We start from the raw sequence: 14,336 nt of genomic DNA, 5'->3' as shown, positions 1-14,336 counted from the left end.
CGTCAACGCGTATCATCAACCACTTTTGTCAACTTCATCGCCTCGTATCCCCACTGATACAATACAAGCGGTAATCTTTCAAGATCGCCTTCATCTCAAAATAGGGCACCAGTAGTAAGCCGCCCAGCTCACCAGCAGTTACAATCAGCTCCGTCTCGAGCGAGATGCGTCCAGCGGTAAGTTGCTGAAGAGGAAACTCAGTGAGGAGAAGATTCGGCCAACGGGAAGTCGTCGACATCCAGGTTTACAGATCTTTCTCCTTCCGACGGTAAGATGTCAGATGTTCACTCGAGATCAAGAAAGCTCTGATACCGTGCTAAGATTCATGTACGTTGGAGAGAGTAGAGAATAAGAGAAGGTACAAGTAGAGATCGGCATTGGTCGTCCGTCACGTCACACGTCACCATGACGGTCACGTGGCGAATGACATGATGGTGACGGTGACGTATCAGAGGGTCCGTGACGGTGATGGTGACGGTGACGGATTGCCCGTTACGGTGACGGTGTCGGTGACGGGGTGGTTCGGACGAGTGACGTGACGATTAATCTGTCACGGATGACGTCCTTGATGGAATTTTTCATACAATTATAATTTAATATTAATTGTGTGCTAATGATCAAATTGTTTAAAATGAGATGTATGGTTTAAAATGTTATGATAATAAAATTATGGACCTAAAATTTCGAATGTAGATAGTTTATAATTTAAGGTATTGATTGAAATTTTAAAGAATTTAATGAATTATTTATTCACAGAAAAATGGGACATTTATATATTTTTTATATGCAGGTTGGCAACTAATTTGTTGAGGCTTGACAGGGGATGTAAGAATTTGTTTGTACCAAGTAGTTTATTGGCAGTGAAATTATGGACTTACAAACGCAAAGCCCAGAAAAATTGAAAGTCTTATTTTTACATTTTTTAAAATTTTAGTTACATTTGGAAAATAATTAAGAATTATCCTACTAGAGGAATTTAATAAATTTATATTCTGTTGGAAGAATATAGTATTTACTATCTTATGGTTTAATATGTTAGGATACCAAAATTGTTGACATCATATAAGTAACCTTAAATTTAATTGCTTGGTTGGGAATTTAAATATTACCGAAAATAGTTTGATTAAATCTGATTTTTTTTAAGGGTGTGAAATAACTAATGTAATAATTAACCTGTTGACGCATTCGTCAAGAAGTCATATTAATATATTAATTTACTAATTTATTGAGCCATTTTTTAACTCAAAAGTGATAGATAGAGGATATAATAAATTTATATAACAATTGTGAAAATGCCAAAATTTAGAAAATGATTATGAAGAAGGAATCTGTTTTGAAGTTTTCTTGTTCTCATAAACTGATTGAAACAGATTTAGAGAGAGTCAGAAAGTCAAGTCAGTAAATTTGACCGAGTGAACACAGTATTCTTGTTCTTATGGGGAGTTGGCGGCGCTATCAAAGAACCGCGGTTGCCGATCTTGAAAGACAAAAATATCATTTTTGAACAAAGACGGCGCATAGACTCTGTAGATTAGGTCCTTTCCGAGGGGCATGGTGCTGAAAAGAAAGACGCGCCCATTTGCCGTCGACCCACCTGAAAATGCACGCAGAACGTTGACGTTGAGTTCTTAATGATAGACGGAGTTATACAGAGAGATTAAAAAGAAAGAGAAAAAAAAGAATCTCCATTCTTCTCATTATCTCATATGTCAAAGCTAACACGTTGAGTTTTTATAGACTTTTCAAGCCTTAAGACAGAGACGAACGGTAAATAGAAAACAAAAAAATTCACTACCTTCTGGATCAAATTTCCGATCAGATTGATTGAGGAATGCTTGGATCATGCATTACTCTATGAATAATTAACAATTTCACTTCTAAGTTCACTACATTATAATAAATTTAACATAAATCCTTGATATCAATTTTGACAAGAATACGTAATCGGCTAGAAGTAACTTATGATGTCAATTTTGAAATGACCGTTGCTGAAAAATTGACGATGCTGCAAAAAAAATGACCACCAGACCGATGATCTTGCAAAAAAACTGACCATTGGTTACGTTGCAAAAAAATTTACCACAGCTGAAAGAAAATAAGACCAAAGACTTACACTAGTCTTCATCGTTAGGAAAATCTTCCCCCCTATCTCCATCGCATAGCTGACTATTCTCGACACGTAACCAACACTTCACTGTAGCCAGAAGCTTGATGCTTTCAGCACTAAGACGTGCTCGTTTGAAAGTGACAACTGACACGTCCGGCCAAGAATAAACGTTCTGCTGGTGCACTGGTTCACATACTGAGAGGAATTCTTGCGCTAGTGTAGAAAGCGGAGGAATTGGAGGCGTATCTACAATCAACGGAGAGGAAGGACAACGAGACAGCATTGGGATGGTGGGCACGTATTGGTGCATGAACCTACCCACGGCTTTCTACACTAGCGCCATACAAGCCCTTAGGGCGACGAGAATAATAGGCACAAAAAACTGGTATCTATTTCATAGAAAACAAGAGAATAAATACACAGAGCCGTGTAAGGGCGAGTAGGGTGTATCATGTGATGTACTCAAGTGTACGCTCTAACAGTATGTATTGTTTATTATTTTTACTTTCTACCTTTTAGTTTTACATACACTGTAGTGCTTGTAAGGAGTAATGAATTGCTTAAGACTATTTTATCTATTATTATTTTAGAAGTATTTTCTTATCATAAAATCAATTAAATTAAATCATTTAAATAATATTTACGCCCTAAGTGGAAATATTTAAGCTCATTTCTCATTACAAATAATCACTATATAGACAAACTTAGTTGAAGTACGAAGATCTGAACTAATTTTTTATGTAATGTAGGACAAACGTGGAGGAGAAATACCCAAACCTAAATTAAAATACGAATTCAAAACTCAATAAGTAATTAAAGGTCTTTGGAGGAACTAAAATCCTTTAGGTTCTGTGTTGTGAGCACATGTGTGGCCTCGGAGGAGAATAATGGGGATGCGTTTGTATCTTGTGAGGTACTTGGAGAAAATTTGTTTGGAATCACATGAAAGTTGAGCAGAAAGTCAAATGTTCATTGGGAGAGGCATACACAGAATATTCCATGAGTAAAATTGAATGCTATATTTTCATCTCTCACTAAGTAGACATAACTTTGTGTGAAGTAAGTACATGATATGTATATTTGTGAATACTATATGGAGAGTATAATATATCTACCTTATTCAACACAACATACCTATAACCACTAAAATAGCTTAGAGGCAACTTTACTTATAGAAAAATATGACATAATGAGGCCTCAGTGATGCATGGTTCCACTCAAAACCACAAGGTATTTTTCATGTAATTTTCAAGAGTTTGTAAATACTCAAAACCACATTTATTTTCATCTTCTTTCATCCACTAGGACTTCGAGCAAGTTGCTTTCATCAATGGTCTACATTAAGGTTTCTTATTTACTTTAGAGGAGAAGATGAATCAACGAACGACCAAGGTTCTAATACTTTGAATGTTATATTCCGTATAGAGTTCTGACTTTCTACTGTTATCTTCCTTTGTTGAGTTATGATTCACCTTCTTTGTCCCACTAGGACTTTGAACGAGTTGTTTTCATTAATGGTCTACGTTAATGTCTCCTACACACAGGAGAAAATGAAGCAACAAACAATCAAGGCTCTGATACTTCGGATTTTCATGCTATGTATTTCATTACGCTGTCGGACACTTAAGATTAACCAAAAACTTGATACTACAACTAATGGAGTACCACATCTGCACCAAAATCCTTCCATTTCCCTTGAATCAAGAGATTATAGGGACGATGACACGGAAATACAAGGTTCATTTCCTGCAGTCCCTTCCTCAAAATGAACACCTTAAAATACGCCTTCGACCATGAAGGCCAGCAAGTTGGGTTCATCACATAATCATAAAACCCCCAAAATTCACTACGATATATCAAGCTCCAAATAAGCAGGATATAATGAACACATCACGGAACCTTCAGGTTAATACACTGCTCAATTATAAAGAATTCTTAATCTATAGGAGAGGAGAGGATGTAAGAAGAAATTGTACCTTATTGAAAAAGAAAATTTTAACCCATTCTCGCTTATTGAAGTAGGTTTGTCTTTTGGATTATGGGGAGTAAGCAAAAACACTGTACCCGAGAAACATTTAAAGAACCTTCATTCTTACTTGAGAACTGCCTCGTCTAATGTCATCTGGACCCTCTAGAGAGAGAAAAAAGAATTATTGGGGGATAGGCGCAACAAAAGATTACTCTCCTCTCTCAACGCCTTGCTTTCGACAGCTCTGGATCCCTGAAAGAAATATCAATGGCGGCAATGCTTAATTAAAAGGAACATCAATGTTGGAGATCAGTCATCTCAAACCGTATGACAATACATGAATCAACTATTCACAAATCCAGAAAGAAATAAACGAGAACCCACAAGAATAAATAAAGATTTACTAATAAATAACACACCTTCGGACATGGTCTAAGATGACGAGTCGAGGTCCTGGGGGGATCCCAACATCTTGAAGCGCACTGAAAAAAAAAGGTTTTTCATTATATATCTCGCAATGCTTTGATCCAAAAGCGGTTAGACCGTCTTAAACAGTGGGTTGTTCCACTTACCTGTCAGTCAGTAATGGGAGGGTCGCATCTGTGAGCATCCCTTTCCTGAAGTTCTTCTCGTACCTGTCCAAGCCAAGTCTAAGAAGCATGCTCCTTCCTTGATTATAATAAATATCTTCGCTAGAGCTTGCTCCCTTCGGCATCATCTCTCCAAGCTACGTACAATGGAGAATAACCATAATTGGGATCATAATCACAATGTAAAACATAAAGTTTTTAAGCAGAAAATCGATTCTGTAATGACAAATATGATACTCTATTTGTTTACCTTGTAGAACCCACCCTGAATGAGGGCGAAGAAAGCCCCAGTACCAAGAGCAGACGCCACATTTGGCCCACCAGGCGAGCTCACCAACGAAAATGTGAATCCAGAACCGAAAGCCGCAGCCATGCTAAATACATAGTAGAAAGTTATCAATCTTTAACTGCTCATCCCAGGACTATGCACTGATATTTGAATGTTCGGCTAAAGTAGGCTAAAAATCGACAGACAAAAAAAACCAAAAATCTAGAGACGAGGTTCGCATTGAGGACATTTTCCTTTCAAGATGAACATTTCGGATGGCCCTCTAATTTATAGATACATGCAAATATATGTCAGAATGCAAGAAGGAGGATTCATGAGGCAGACCTGTTCTGGATATCATCGACACCCCTTATTCTTTTCATAGCAGTGGAAATTCCTGCGTTGACACCAGTCAGGACGGCAAAATTTCTAGCCTGTGCCAGAGGACCGCCAGCCATGCCCTGCAAACATTGATTTCACAAATCAAATTACACCAGATCAAGCAAGAGAACGGCAATAGTGCACTCATTGTAAAAACAAAAACAGCCCCAATTCAGCGGATTCAACATGCGTTGAAAGAGAATAACGGCACTTCTGCCGGGCGCGGCATGCTAGAGTTAATCAAAATAGCAAAACTAGAAGGACAGGGGGGAGGCGTTATGAGCACCTCGGGCTGAAGAAATGGGTTGGGCGGGCCGGTGTCCATGCCGGGTGCGCCGCTCTTGGCGGCCTCGGACTGCAAATCCTTACTGAGCGTGCTGATGAGGCCGCCGAGGACTCCGCCCTGTATAGCGCCGAGCCCGGCGGTGATGGCGGCCTCGACCGGAACGGGCTGCAGCGCCATCCACGCCTGGAACCGTTCCTGCTTCTCCGTGATCCATTTCTGCGCCGCCGCCAGCGGCGACGCCGTCGAAAGAAGCGCAAACGGCGGCGAGAAGGCGGCGCCCGCCGCCTCTCTCTGCTCGTCCCTCCTCGCCAGCGCCTTCCCCCCTCCTCCCATCTTCTCGCTCTTCCTTCTTCCTCGGCCGAGCTCCTCCCCTTCCTCCACTACTACTCCAGATAGCGCTGAGAAGTGAAAAGCGAGCGAGAAGTCTGATGATTATTTAAAAGAAAACCAGGGGCGTAAACATAATATAACTTTTTACAGGGGAATCAGGCAACTCTAGAGTGCCCTTGGGGGGCTACTCGTCATTAGTAAGGTTCGGTACGGGTAACGGATGACAGAAAATGGACGGTGAGAGCGGGCCTTCCGAGGTCAGGACGGATGACGGAATCCGTCCCCGACTCTTTCTAAATCCTGCAATTTTCCTAAACGTACAAGAATATTTTTTATGTTAACATCGAACCCTAAAAGAGATGAAATTTTATAAAAGTGTCCGAGTTTAGGGTTTTAGTCTGCTTCGAGCCTGGTCTGGTCTATTTCTCCCCAAATTGTCCTCTCTCCCTCTCTCTCTCTGTCTTTCTCTCTCTAGTTCCTGGTCGGGGAAGGAAGCGGGAATGGCGTGGAGGGGGCAGATTACGCGAAATTTGAAGGAATTGCGGTTCCTCTTCTGCCAGACGTCGCCGGGGAGCGCTGCGACACGGTAACTGCTGCTGTGGGCGGTGTTCTCTATTTTACTTGGCTTCTTGCGCGGTGATTGAAGATGCATTGGCGTTCTTCGGGGGATTGCAGGGAATTTGTGAAGAATCATTATAAAGACCTCAAGACGATCAACCCCAAGTTCCCCTTTCTGATTCGGGAGTGCAGTGGCGTGGAACCCCAGCTTTGGGCCAGATACGGTAAGAGACGCGCTCCCGTTGCTCATATATTGAACAGTATTTACCCTTGATCTGATCGGGTTTTGGCCAGGTTATTGAAATTTTTTTAAGTGCGTCCCGATTCTGGATATGAATTCCTTTTCAATTGTAGAGATTTTATGTATTCTCCGTTGCCATTTCAACCGCGGATTCTCTTTCCAAGGAAGTGATCCATGATTTTTCGCCGATGAGCACCAAAATCATGTCTTTCGTGTTTGATCGGCTCTCTTAAATGAAAATTAGACTATCAAAACCTAGAATTTTATAAATCTTTGTGAAGCAATCTCAAAGATGAGATCTTGCATACCTGGTTCATGTCCACGACTTCACTGTGCAAGTCTCTCTTTGGTCCCAGTAAACAAAACTTGTCTGTTCTTATCAATCTTCTATGACTCTAGACTCATTAAAGCACAGGTTCCTTGCAGAAAAGCAAACCATTTCTTAGCTCTCTCTCCCTCTCTTGCAGAAAAGATGACATCTCTGCCTTTGTTACATGAATAGCTGAATTTTCTGTAGATGAAACTCCTCATTTCCATCTTCTCTTTTTAAAATTGTAAAGTTGGCATCTCGTGTTTCATAAATCATATGCGTAGCTGTCAATTTCTAAATATGTCTTCATTTTACTGGTGTACTATATTGTATTAAATTGTGCTTCCAGGATGTTTTTCCCGGTGCGTAGGTTCTCATGAATTTGGACTCTAGGAAGAATTTTCCCCCGGAAAATGCAAAAAAACACTTCTGTCTCTGTTTTAGTAGTCCTCAAATTCGAGTGGTAGACTCGTGGGAAGTAGGAGAACTCATGCAGAGTGGACTCGTGGAAAATGGAACCATGATATGAGAGAGATGATTGAAGTATGTTACGATTCCATTTTAAATGTGTTAATTTGGGTTAGGATTGCATTTGCGCAATCACTAGAATAATTGCGCTGCCTATTTTTCTTGAATAATATTAATTCCTTTGCTGTTCTCTTTGTTTGTCGTCAAAATTATCACCTTTGAATAACACTTCTTGCCGAAGGAGTTTTGTGGAAATGATATCGCGATCATGGATTTCGCGATTCTTTTCCTTTTCTCAGACCTGCAGATTATGGGTCTCTCGTTTTTCCTCTCTGCCATTATCTCTCTCTCTCTCTGTACCTCTACTGTATCTTTCTACCAGCACTCTCTCTGTCTCTCTGTACCACTAGTGCTCTCTTTCTACCAGTTTTCTCTCTCTGTACCACTTCTACTCTCTCTTCCTACCAGTTCTCTCTCTCTCTCTCTCTGTACCACTACTACTCTCTCTTCCTCTCTACCAGTACGCTCTCCCACGTAACACTACTCTCTCTTTCTACCAGTCCTCTCTCTTTTCCCCTACAATACTCTCTCTCTCTCTCATGCTATTTCTGCTCTCTCTCTCGCTCTCTCCCTATATCCCTTGTCTCTCTGTCTCTCTCTAACCCGGTGGCTGTGGGTAATGTTGAAAGCAGACATGGGGGTGGAACGATGCGTCCGGCTGGAGGGGCTGACGGAGGCACAGATCGAGGGCAAGCTGGAGGACCTCGTCAAAGCCCCCGCACCACCATCCTAGACATCATCATCATCATCATCATCATCATCATCATCATCATCATCGTGTCAGCCATCTCTCTCTCTACCCTTGGTCCCCCAACAACAAATAAGTGCGCGCGCCGCGGAGAAGAGGAGAAGATACTCTCCGACTCTGGACCTCTTTTTTCACTACCGATTCATTCATCCCCCGCCACTCATTTTCCTCTCTTTTTCTTTTTCAATCTCCGTCGGTAAAATAATATTTAAGTACCAAGCCGAGCTGGAAATTGTGCCCAAATCTCGCGGGCAGCACAAGGCCGCGCTTCTCTCCCTCTCTCCGTCTTTCGACCTCTCCCTCATTCCAGTTTCCAGCCATGTCCGCCGCCGTGCCCCCCTCCGCCGGCGCCGGTCTCCGCCTGCGGCCCGCCGCGGGCGGCCGTCCCCGGGTGGTGGGGCTCCCCCGGCGCGTGTCGTGGGGGGGCGCGCGGGGGGGAGGGGCGGTGAGGTGCTGCGCGGCGGCGGGGGGCGGCGCGCTGACGGCGGAGCTGCGGGCGGCGATCGACAAGGTGGTGGGGTCGAGCAAGGTGGTGGTGTTCATGAAGGGGAACCGGGACTTCCCGCAGTGCGGGTTCTCGAACACGGTGGTGCAGATCCTGAAGCAGTCGCAGGTGCCCTTCGAGACGGTGGACGTGCTGGAGAGCGCGCTCCTCCGGCACGCCCTCAAGGAGTACTCCGCCTGGCCCACCTTCCCCCAGCTCTACATCGACGGCGCCTTCTTCGGCGGCTGCGACATCACCGTCGGTCAGCCCCCCCCCCCCCTTCTTCATCCCTATCATCTCTCTCTACCTGTCTCTACATCCTATCATCTCCCTCTCTATTTCTACATCCCTGTCATCCATCTCTTTACCTCTCTCTAGCTGTCTCTACATCTCATCATCTCGTATCTACAGAAGCGTTCAAGAGCGGGGAACTACAGGAGCTGCTGGAGAGGACCATGTGCTCTTAATTCCTTGAATCTTCTCTTCCCGGTGAGCTATATTTCTCTCTCTGCACATCCATGTCGTTATTCCATGGATAATGAAAGATTATTTCTACGGTGAAATGGGTTCATGGGTTTGATCATTTCGATCACGATGTGGGAATTCATGTATCACGGTTTGCTGAAATGGGTTGATGCATTTGATGACTTCGACTTGTTCTCTCTCTTGGACTCTCGATGATCACGATGATGTCGAGATTCCATGGATGATACTTACGATGAAGAAATGGGTTCACGGATTCGATTATTATTTAGACTCTTTCTATGTCTATGTCTCTCTCTGCACGTTGATATCGATGTTGTATTTATGCTGGTGATGATGAAACTGGTACATGGATGGTCGATGATTTCGACACATTGCCTGCTGTTCGGCTATGGCTCCGTCAACATCATGGAACATACATCTTATCATGGTATCATCAAAATTTGTGAAAAAGTTACTATCAAATTGGATGAGCTTCGCCTCAGGAAAGAAAAATAAATATGGCCGAACATCAAAATCAAAGAATAAATTGCAGACCAAGTAAGATCAGAGCAGATGAGATCAGATGAGAGCTTGGACGTTGAGCTGCTGCATCTCCCGCAGTCTCCAGGTGGGGTGGATGGCGCCTTCTCCGAGCTCCTCCACGTCCATCAGCTGCATGGCCCATGCATAATACACCGTCTGGATCGTATCCTGCAGCCATCCATCCATCCATGCCGGTGACAAATGTCATATTTCAATTCCAAGCATATGATATCAAACATTTCATCACGTTTTTCATTCATTTCTACTGGTTTCCCTCACCTCGCCTCCTGCGGTGATGGCACCCTGTCTGTCTCGGACGCAATAAATCTGCTGGGTCTGGAACTGAAAATGTATTTGAACTGGTTTATTAAGAACCGCAAGTTCATGACAATCAAGGTGATGATGATGGTGATGATGATGATACCATGCATGACGAAGAAACCCGCTTAGGTCAATTATTATGATGGGAGAGTATCCCATCATCGAAATTCAATGGTAAACTTTAGAGAAAGAAATCTAAGTAGAAGATAATTATGGCGATGATGATGATCATGATAACGATGTGAGATTAAGAGGCTGGATATAGCAACTATTATGATGGGTGATGATCCCAAGTTCATGATGATGACGGCGATGATGAAATTATGCATGACGAAGAAACATGCTTAGAGCAATTACTATGATGAGAGAGTATCCCATCATCAAAATTCTATGTTAAACTTTTGAGAAAGAAATCCATGTCAATGACGACGATGACGATGATGATGGTGATTATGATTATGATGTGCGATTAAGAGGCTGGTTTGTGGCAACTATTATGATGGGTGATGATCACATTAGCAAAAGTCAATGGGAAATTTTTTAAATAGAAACCCAAATTGTTAATGATGAAGTAAAATGAAGAGGAAGGCTTTTGATGATTACGGCAACTATTATGATGGGAGAGGATCCCATCATCTTTGTCTCTCTGACGTCGACGTCTGATATATGCAATATCTGCGCAAAAACCCGCAGAGATAAATAGAAGTCCAAGCCAATGATCTTCAGACGCCTGTGATTTGATAAAAATGGAAGAAATGATTCAAGATACTGCAACACGTTACCTTGCTATCGAAGAACATTCCCTGAGTTTCATAAGCCGCCCGCTCTCCCTTGCATCTCTCGATCACTTCTTTACAGCAGGTCTCTTTTAATTCATCAACTTCACCCTACAATAGTTTTTTTTTTAGTTTTAATACGTCTAAACTACTCTAAACATTCAAGAGATCGAAATTAAAATACGATAAGATAAACGATTTTACTCAATGGGCCGTCACAATTACTACATTTTATTGCATTAACCAATCACCTTCAAGTAAGCCGTGAGCGTAGATCGGACCATTTCCTGCACGTCTGCCACAAAATCTGGCAACGAGAAATAACTGCCACGTCGAAAATCAAAAAACAAAAAAAATTAAATAAGCTAACTCCTAAACATAGGGTAGATAAAAGGAAAGCTTTTTCTTAAGCAACTTACGGGTCTCGGCGACGTATCTCTTTGAACGACAATGCAGTAGATGTTTCCCCAAAAACGGAGTCACCCAGGCTACATTTACAAAATGACGACGCAGTTATTTCATCTCAAAAATATATCAAGACAGAAATCAAGAATAAAAATCTCTAGTAAGGTGACATAGTCAAAAAGGTATCCCAAAGTGTTAAATTAGTCAAACAAGTACCCGAAGAAGGAATTATTTCATTTCAAAAAAAAATATGACGACAAAATAACGAATAAAAATCTTTGGCAATTCGACATACTCTAACAAGTACCCTAAAGTGTTAAGTATCACCAATAATAAAAATGATAGAATGCTAGCCTCAAAAACCAAAAGTCAAAAATCTTCTATGACATCCAACGTGTATTAATAACTCGCGTAAACTCGTAAACCCTGCATCCTTAGCACTTCACCCTAAAAGCTCAAGTACTAACCCCAAAACCCTATATCTTAAACACTAAATACTAAATTCTTAAACCAAAACACAACTAATTATCAAAACTCAACTAAACATAACTAAAAATCGTAAAGCCCAGAACCTTAGTACTTAAATAGTAACTCTAAATGCTTAGTTCCTAAATAGAAATCCCAACTCTTAAAATTTCCCAATAATCTGCAACACCAAACTACATTCCTTGATCGATTAAGCATTGTTATCAAATCCAAAATAAACTCCGCAACTCAAAGAACTCCAATTTGAACGTCATTTATGTTAACATAAACCCATAAATATCAACGTGTCAGCAAAAAGAAAAAGAAATGAACCAAAAAAATCTTACTCTTGAATTTTGTGGACCACAGGATTGTCGCTTGTCTCCCATCGGTCCCGCACGTCATCGGCAATCTATTTAATGCATGCCACAAATTTAATAGAATCGTGTAACCAGGACAATAGAAAAGATTGCCAGCAGCTTTTACCTCCTGTCCTTTTGAGACGATGGGCTCACTCAACCCACTAACCCGTTTGAAGACAGGATGGCCTCGCATCTGCAAGACAAAAAGGGAGAAGAAAACGGCTCTCTTGACCCATCGATTTCAGGTGGAAAACACGAACATCAATCAAACTTACAAGAAGTTGTATTTATCCGACCTTCTCTTTAAAAGCTTCCCATTTCTTCCCGAGTCTGGATTGTTTCGTCGGCACGATCACAACATCTTTTCTTAAGCTGATCTCCTCACCTGATGATGGCGAATGCGCAGTTTGCATTCGTTTTCTTCTACTTGCCGGACTGCTGGTCAGCTCATCCTTCACCGTATCATATCCCTTTCTTGCTAGATCAACGACTTTTGCCTCTTTGAGCTTCTGAAAGGCAGACGAAACCATCGGGGATACAGATGAGACGGCAGATCTGAAGCGTCCAAAGACCGAAGCCTGCTGAGAACCCTCTGCCGTACGATTTCCGCCATCCCCATGATCAGGATTGTCTCCAAAGCTAGACGAAGAGATGGACGCTCCAGATGACTCTTTCTTCCCCAAGCCTAAGGACTCTTTCACCTGATCCGTATGTAAATTTTTTTATAAATTGTTCAACAAAAAAAATTTATAAAAACGCTAGCATTAGGATTTTTAAAAAGAATTCGATTCAAACCTCCTCTGTGGCCGCAGAGAGCTTCTCTTTTGCATTAGCCGAAACCTGAAAACGTATCATGTATTACTACATAGGAAAGTTCACCCTGTAATTCCTTCGCATTGGAATCTTTTGAACAGAAATCAATCAACAAAAAGACCAGCAACTGGAGAAAATGCAATGGCAAGAAAAGTAAACAAACCAATCAACCAAAAAAGTTTGAATGTGCGAGTAAAATAATCCTATGGAAACTTCTGGGTCCGCATAATAGTTGAGTTCTCAGTCTGACCTTCTTCGTCGTAGCTTCGGCATCAGCCCACAACCCATCAACCCGCTCGTAGAGTTTCTCGGATGTTTCTTTTGTTCTGCATTCCACAATTTATCATTCCCTCTATGTCAGACCCCCACTTTATAGCTCTTAGCTTCACATACAACTGTTCTTTAACTATCAGTGAACTCACCTTACTCTCAAATCCTCTTTGATCCCTCCAACCTTCTCGTTGAACTCTTTGAGAGACTGCTGGAGATCCTCGTTGCTGATCCGGTGGCAAAAACAAAAAAGAAACAAGAGCACCAAAAAGTTTAGAATCCGAGAGAGAAAAGGCAGGAAATTCAAAAAAATTCAGGACATGATCAGTGCCTTTTAACTTCTCCCTTCAATCGCTTCGAGAATTCGTTGAAGATGCTAAATTGCCGGAGACCCAGCGGCTCTTGAGCGCAGCTTCCCAAGTAGGGCCTTCTTCCTGCTACCTAAAACAGGAAAAACAGAGTACGCGATAATCGCCAATTCTAACGATAAAGGCACATATAGGGAGTGGGTTGGAGTCAATAGAGGCAAGAGCAATCTCGAAAGCAGGAACAAAATTAAAACAATATGTCGAGCTCAACAAATTCAGGGTGCTCGATCGATTAACCCAAAGCCGAAATGCGAACAAAAGCTAGAAATTGTAGTTCTTCTCCACGCGCTTCTCCAGAGGACGGCGGAATACCTGGCGATAATGGTGGAGAGCTTGAAGCTGTTGCTTGGCTAGGAGGACATCCCGGACCAATTTTCGGCTACCCATCGTCGAAAACCACAGCCCAGAGCCGAGACCAGGGAGAACGACACAGAGAGGGAGAGAAAGAGGAGACGGGTAAGGGGAGAATATCAGGCGAGAGGGGCGATCGTGCGTTCATTGCTACAGAGCGGAGTGCTCTCGAGGGGAGTTGATTGCTCCATGCCCAGTTCTTCCTGCGCGAAGCCTCGCTGTCTTCTTCCTCAAGCTTGATTGATTATGCATCGACCCTAAAACCCTAAATTTTGGAAGACAGAGCCCTGCTCTTCTTCATCGAAGATTTTACTGGGGAATTATCTTTTGTTATATCCGCGGAAAACAGAAAAACAAATGACAAAAAATAGTAGTGTTTTTCGAGATTTAAATAACG

General features: G+C 42.1%; 4 protein-coding genes across 4 annotated transcripts; 2 read left to right on the top strand and 2 right to left on the bottom strand.

Annotated features, from left to right (window-relative positions):
- Nucleotides 1-4,177: 4,177 nt before the first annotated feature.
- Nucleotides 4,178-6,003, bottom strand: LOC144716247 (chloroplastic import inner membrane translocase subunit HP30-2-like). The gene is made up of 6 exons (XM_078591353.1): nt 5,602-6,003; nt 5,280-5,395; nt 4,917-5,040; nt 4,649-4,803; nt 4,496-4,558; nt 4,178-4,328 (listed from the first exon to the last, which is right to left on the bottom strand). Exons 1-6 carry the CDS (start codon nt 5,932-5,934, stop codon nt 4,298-4,300), a joined length of 822 nt encoding a protein of 273 aa, XP_078447479.1. The 5' UTR covers nt 5,935-6,003; the 3' UTR covers nt 4,178-4,297.
- Nucleotides 6,004-6,357: 354 nt separating this feature from the next.
- On the top strand, nt 6,358-8,535 carry LOC144716004 (NADH-ubiquinone oxidoreductase B8 subunit). The gene is made up of 3 exons (XM_078590993.1): nt 6,358-6,517; nt 6,607-6,713; nt 8,201-8,535. Exons 1-3 carry the CDS (start codon nt 6,432-6,434, stop codon nt 8,299-8,301), a joined length of 294 nt encoding a protein of 97 aa, XP_078447119.1. The 5' UTR covers nt 6,358-6,431; the 3' UTR covers nt 8,302-8,535.
- Nucleotides 8,536-8,635: 100 nt separating this feature from the next.
- On the top strand, nt 8,636-9,447 carry CXIP1 (CAX interacting protein 1). The gene is made up of 2 exons (XM_078590992.1): nt 8,636-9,062; nt 9,212-9,447. The coding sequence occupies exons 1-2, from the start codon at nt 8,636-8,638 to the stop codon at nt 9,265-9,267; spliced, it is 483 nt and encodes a 160-aa protein (XP_078447118.1). The 3' UTR covers nt 9,268-9,447.
- Nucleotides 9,448-9,689: 242 nt separating this feature from the next.
- On the bottom strand, nt 9,690-14,230 carry LOC144716001 (mitochondrial import inner membrane translocase subunit TIM44-2-like). The gene is made up of 14 exons (XM_078590991.1): nt 13,901-14,230; nt 13,552-13,661; nt 13,373-13,447; nt 13,201-13,276; nt 12,933-12,977; nt 12,434-12,838; nt 12,262-12,330; nt 12,123-12,187; nt 11,325-11,393; nt 11,157-11,229; nt 10,912-11,016; nt 10,733-10,804; nt 10,088-10,150; nt 9,690-9,976 (listed from the first exon to the last, which is right to left on the bottom strand). Exons 1-14 carry the CDS (start codon nt 13,973-13,975, stop codon nt 9,845-9,847), a joined length of 1,434 nt encoding a protein of 477 aa, XP_078447117.1. The 5' UTR covers nt 13,976-14,230; the 3' UTR covers nt 9,690-9,844.
- Between the last annotated feature and the right edge of the window lie 106 nt (nt 14,231-14,336).

The sequence above is a fragment of the Wolffia australiana genome, chromosome 20 (assembly GCF_029677425.1).
Source record: "Wolffia australiana isolate 7733 chromosome 20, ASM2967742v1".
In the NCBI taxonomy this organism is placed as follows: Eukaryota; Viridiplantae; Streptophyta; class Magnoliopsida; order Alismatales; family Araceae; genus Wolffia; species Wolffia australiana.
The sequence above is the reverse complement of the archived record's forward strand: the minus strand, read 5'-3'. Positions and strand labels throughout refer to the sequence as shown.

Coding starts and splice junctions, on each gene's coding strand:
- LOC144716247 (XM_078591353.1), bottom strand. CDS start 5,934: ATGGGAGGAGGGGGGAAGGCGCTGGCGAGGAGGGACGAGCAGAGAGAG. Junction 5,041..5,279: donor GTCGATGATATCCAGAACAG/GTCTGCCTCATG, acceptor CTATGTATTTAG/CATGGCTGCGGCTTTCGGTT. Junction 4,329..4,495: donor ATCTTAGACCATGTCCGAAG/GTGTGTTATTTA, acceptor TATTTCTTTCAG/GGATCCAGAGCTGTCGAAAG.
- LOC144716001 (XM_078590991.1), bottom strand. CDS start 13,975: ATGGGTAGCCGAAAATTGGTCCGGGATGTCCTCCTAGCCAAGCAACAG. Junction 13,448..13,551: donor TTGAAGGGAGAAGTTAAAAG/GCACTGATCATG, acceptor CCACCGGATCAG/CAACGAGGATCTCCAGCAGT. Junction 10,151..10,732: donor CTCCCATCATAATAGTTGCC/GTAATCATCAAA, acceptor ATACATTTTCAG/TTCCAGACCCAGCAGATTTA.
- CXIP1 (XM_078590992.1), top strand. CDS start 8,636: ATGTCCGCCGCCGTGCCCCCCTCCGCCGGCGCCGGTCTCCGCCTGCGG. Junction 9,063..9,211: donor CGGCTGCGACATCACCGTCG/GTCAGCCCCCCC, acceptor TCGTATCTACAG/AAGCGTTCAAGAGCGGGGAA.
- LOC144716004 (XM_078590993.1), top strand. CDS start 6,432: ATGGCGTGGAGGGGGCAGATTACGCGAAATTTGAAGGAATTGCGGTTC. Junction 6,518..6,606: donor CCGGGGAGCGCTGCGACACG/GTAACTGCTGCT, acceptor GGGGGATTGCAG/GGAATTTGTGAAGAATCATT. Junction 6,714..8,200: donor CCAGCTTTGGGCCAGATACG/GTAAGAGACGCG, acceptor TGTTGAAAGCAG/ACATGGGGGTGGAACGATGC.